The sequence below is a fragment of the Pinus tabuliformis genome, chromosome 9, assembly GCF_031772625.1.
Source record: "Pinus tabuliformis cultivar Carrire ecotype Pingquan chromosome 9, CPIR1, whole genome shotgun sequence".
NCBI lineage: Eukaryota > Viridiplantae > Streptophyta > Pinopsida > Pinales > Pinaceae > Pinus > Pinus tabuliformis.
In genome coordinates this window covers 129,402,187-129,406,905 of record NC_142307.1, presented here as the reverse complement: position 1 = coordinate 129,406,905, position 4,719 = coordinate 129,402,187, and the positions used below count along the sequence as shown (strand labels likewise).

Genomic DNA, 4,719 nt, shown 5'->3' with positions numbered 1-4,719 from the left:
TTTTCTTGATTAGTCAAAACTGTGAAGTACTAAAACTACCACATGTGACATTTCATCCCAATTTCAAACCAACCTCCTATATGTCTCTAAAATGCCAACGAAACAAGAATTTAGGTGACATGGGGATTACAACAAACACCACTTATCATGAACATAAACCAATATAATTACAACAAATACCACTTATCATGAACATAATCCAACATAAGATATAATCCAAGGAAGTTATAGTAGATATATTTTTAAATTTATGATGATATAATGATTTTCCAAATGATCTTCTTTTGTGACCATTTTTATAGTTAAATAATTACTTAATTTTCTTACTCATAATTAAACAAAATAGAAATAAAATATTATATTTTTCAAAATGACATTTTAATTTATAAATTTACTATTTTTCAAAATGAATTTAAGCTTTTGTGATCCATTTTATGAAAAGTAAGAATACCTTTAGTAAAAATCACATCAAACAAAGTGTGATCCATATTATGAAAAGTAAGAATACTTTTGATAAAAATCAGGCATCAGAGTTTTTTTGGAAAGGTTAGAGATCTGGGCCTCTTGCAAAAGGATTTCAGAGATAAAGGCAGAGTTGCTATAATGAACACTAAATTGTCTATGCAGTCTCAAAGGTCAAAGGTCTGCCAATGAAGCTAGCACAAAATTGACCACCCAAAAAAATAAAAATTACATTACTTGTAAAAGTCAGACATCTCAGCCCCTTGCAAAAGGATTTCAGAGATAGAGGCAGAGTTGTTATAATGAATACTAAATTTTCTTGCCAACGAAGATAGCACAAAATTAACCACCAAAAAAAGATACAGTACACCATGATGTAGCAGAGGAGAACACAGAGGTGATTTTCTTATAGCCTGTAGCAGTAGGATCTTTTCTGTGAAGTTTTGCTGAGAATTCCTACAACCTTTCTTCACCTGATTGGTCTTTTCTATCTTCTTCTTTGGAATCCATCTTCTTCTAGAGTTGACTGTACTGTATGGAGCTTATTTGGTTTTCAGTTGTTGAAGGAGGGTCTGAGTCTCTCAGTGAACAATGAGGGAGAAGATGAAAACCCCATGTCATTTAGAGAGAGGTAGAGAATGAAAGCCCCTCCAACATAGAAGATTATCCCTCCTACTTACCCCAAAATCTAGGACATGGACAAGTAATTAATATTACAATAACCAATTAGCTACCAGGCCTCCATCTTTCCGATCACATGACAATTTCTGGCTTGAGAATGCTGGATTTGATTTCTTTATGAGGAAGGACCACACCTCCATTGGTGTATACCTCATCAGAAACATGGACATCCTCTCCCAATATTGTCATGTTTTCAACGCGAGCCCATTGACCAACAGTAGAGTGCCAACCAATGATACTTCCAGACACACAAGCGTGTTTCTTGATGCGCACTCCACGCATAATGGTGCACCGTGACAGTCTGACTCCTGCCTCAATCACACAACCTGGGCCAATGGCCACATCTGGCCCAATCAAGCAACCCTCACCAATCTGTGCGGTGCTGTCAACAATCACATTTCCAACAATGTTAACCCCAGTTGCTAATTTATCCGAGGTGTTTCTTCGAAGAGAATCTAAGTAGAGCCTTAGGCCTGAAATATAGTCTCTGGGTTGCCCAATATCCATCCAGAAACCAGGTAAAACCATAGCATAGAGCTGTTTCTCTTGTGCAATTTTTGGGAACACTTCTTTTTCAATGGATGTGGGTTTCAGCTCAATTCGGTCCAAAACACTGGGGTTCAGTAGGTAGATTCCTGCATTGATCTTGTTACCAACAAAGACCTTGGGCTTCTCAACGAACCTCTCTACCTTTCCAGTGTCCTCGTCAAGAATAACAACACCATACTTTGATGGTTCATCAACCTAGTTGAAGAGATCAAATTTTTAGCGTTTACCTTAGCAACCATGAAAAAATTGAACTAAGAGAGACTTTACATAATGAAATTATGAAAAGAAGAATAAGAAATTCCCTTGAGTTTTGACTTTTGCAAAGACATACCTTGCAAAAAAACAAAGCAAGGAAATGATTCCAAGTGAGAAGGGGTTTGAGGTTGGACAACAAACTGTACCTTGGTCACCATGATGGATGCCTCTCCTCCATGTTTTGTATGGAAATCAACCATTTGCTTTAATGGGTATTCACTGATGACATCACTGTTGAGAACAAAAAATGGCTCCCCAGATCCATCTATCAGTTTGTCCCTTGCAAGAGCTAAAGGCCCAGCCGTGCCCATGGGCTCTGTTTCCTGAGAACAGGTAATCTTAATCCCAAGTTTCGTTTCAAACGCCTTCAAGAAGTTCAGCATAACCTGCATCAAATAAAATGACCTCAGAAATCTCTTACTGTCTTCCTTGAACTTGGTTTTCAGGGGAAGAAACTCAATGTACCTAGATATGAGAAAGTGTCTGCAACTTACCTCAGGCTGATAGTTAATAGCTAGCACAACTTCATCGACACCAATAGCTTTAAGTGCTTCAATCTGCTCAAAAATTGAAATTCAATTTGTTTAATTTGCCGTACAAGAAACAGACAACCTCCTTCATCACTGCTACTGTTAAAAGTTTATTAGCTCTACCTGATGCAAAATCATTGGCTTATTCGCAAAGTCAACCAGAGGCTTAGGGACACTCAGTGTCAAAGGGCGCAGCCTGGTTCCGAAACCACCGACCAATATGAGGGCCTTCATGGTGTCCTGTTACTTCTCCTAGCTGTTCTGACCTCCTAGAAAACAGAAAATCTGTGGAAAACAGAGTTATAAACTTCCCTTCCATCTAATGCACAGAAATACAATTGCATTGGGCATCCATATTGTTACTAGCTTAGTAATGAATGAAGGCAAATTAATCTGATGGGCGAAGATCCAAACACAAAATTTATCAAACTCCTATAATCAAACTCAGAAGCAATGTCAATGACATATTTGCTTACTGTAAACAGTTTCTGCAACTATGTATCCATCTGTTTCAATTCAATATTTTACAGAAAGCATCTGGCATGCTTAAATTAGTAAAATTAACAAGCAAACAGCTATGGAAAAAATTTCAGCACCATCTCAGCTCAAACTATGATATATTAGACGAGCCCAGAGACCTTGGATACCTTGATTTTGTCTTAATTTATAGTGTGTCGAAGAAAAGACTAAGTAGATGAGTTATGGTATCAGCAATATGCCAAAGTGTCAAAACTAGCTGTGTATGACCACCCAGTGTTTGACAGACACTGTTAGACGTTTGACAAAATACCCAGATTGAATTTAGCCTTGTATGACCACCCAGTGTTTGACAGACACTGTTAGACGTTTGACAAAATACCCAGATTGAATTTAGCCTGAGTTGAAGTTCTGGAAACATATTCAAACTATTCTCACCAAATCACACAGAATTTTGACAAAATTCGTTGATAAAATACCTCAACGAACCAACAGCTGCTCATGGAAGAAAATAGTGGATATTCAGGCATTCAATCAAAATTCAGTTACTTACCCACGTAGCCCACGAGCTCCAATTCAGTGCTGAGGAGAAACAGTTACAGATTGGCAGATTTTACGCTAAAATATTTGCTTTATGGCAAGAATTTCTGCCAAAAAAGCACGCAATTTTGCAGTTTTTTCAGGGCAATATTGAAACCTTCAATCTTAGCACCTACTGCAAAGAAATGGAAACCGAGATCTCAAACTTATAACGCCCACTAAGGCGTGGACAAATTCCGTGGCTCTCCTTCACTGTAATTCAGACCACTGAATCCCAAACACAACTCAGGACACCTTAGTGAACGCAATATATATAGAGAATTTAGATATCGCCGGCGGAAACAAGATCCCGCCGTTGAACGGAATATTATCCCGGCAATGCCACGTCGTATATTAAAATCCCTTACCTTATTTTATGGCATGAAGAGTAGAGTATTATTATGTGGGCCAATGTCATTTTTCTAAAGCGTGTGTCAGGAGGGAGTTCCTTCTGCCCGGCATGTACACGTATTTCACATGGTGTTGTTAACGGTTACCTTTCTATATTTAATGTTATGTTTAATGTGAGTAGCAGTAATCATTAAAATAAAATTAATAGTAATTTTAATAAAGTATGATTTTGTTTTAAATTTGGAAAATTGTAATGTGAAATCATTAATTTTATTTAATTTTTTTTGGATTTATTATTATTATTATAGATTTTATCATAAATTTAAAGTTATCAAGTTTATAAAAGATAAGTGGGTTTTTCATAAAGTTAATTTTGTATTTAAAATTGTAACATAAATAGAAAATTATAATTTAACTAAATCAGATTCTATTGAAAAAAACCTAAAAAATCATCCCTTTAGACGTATTATATATATGAAAAAAATCCATTATAATTAAAAATTATATAATTTTATTTTAAAATAATTTTTATAATGATTATAAGGAATATTTACTTTGTTATAAATATTATTTGCGTAAAATTACTTTTAATTAGAAATAAGATTTAAAACTATTTTTATTAGTTAAAAATTATTTTTATGAAATTATAAAAAAATCATAAATATATAATAAAAGTGAGATTTTAATTGTTCGTCTTACATAAATATAACTAAATAATGACACTCTTTAATATGAATTTACAATTAAATTATAATAAATTTTATCAATTTTGATAAAATAAATAAATAAAATTATGCATAATATTTATATATAAAAAATGCAAATTTTATAATAA

General features: G+C 34.5%; 1 protein-coding gene across 2 annotated transcripts; it reads right to left on the bottom strand.

Moving 5' to 3' along the window:
- Window positions 1-595: 595 nt before the first annotated feature.
- On the bottom strand, window positions 596-3,794 carry LOC149147431 (mannose-1-phosphate guanylyltransferase 1). 2 transcript variants are annotated; one of them, XM_089439905.1, is made up of 5 exons: window positions 3,508-3,794; window positions 2,601-2,762; window positions 2,442-2,504; window positions 2,094-2,333; window positions 596-1,887 (listed from the first exon to the last, which is right to left on the bottom strand). In XM_089439905.1, the coding sequence occupies exons 2-5, from the start codon at window positions 2,709-2,711 to the stop codon at window positions 1,216-1,218; spliced, it is 1,086 nt and encodes a 361-aa protein (XP_089296031.1). In that variant the 5' UTR covers window positions 2,712-2,762; window positions 3,508-3,794; the 3' UTR covers window positions 596-1,215. The 2 variants fall into 2 exon arrangements, with proteins under 2 accessions (XP_089296031.1, XP_089296032.1); XM_089439906.1 differs by having other exon boundaries at window positions 2,601-2,746.
- Between the last annotated feature and the right edge of the window lie 925 nt (window positions 3,795-4,719).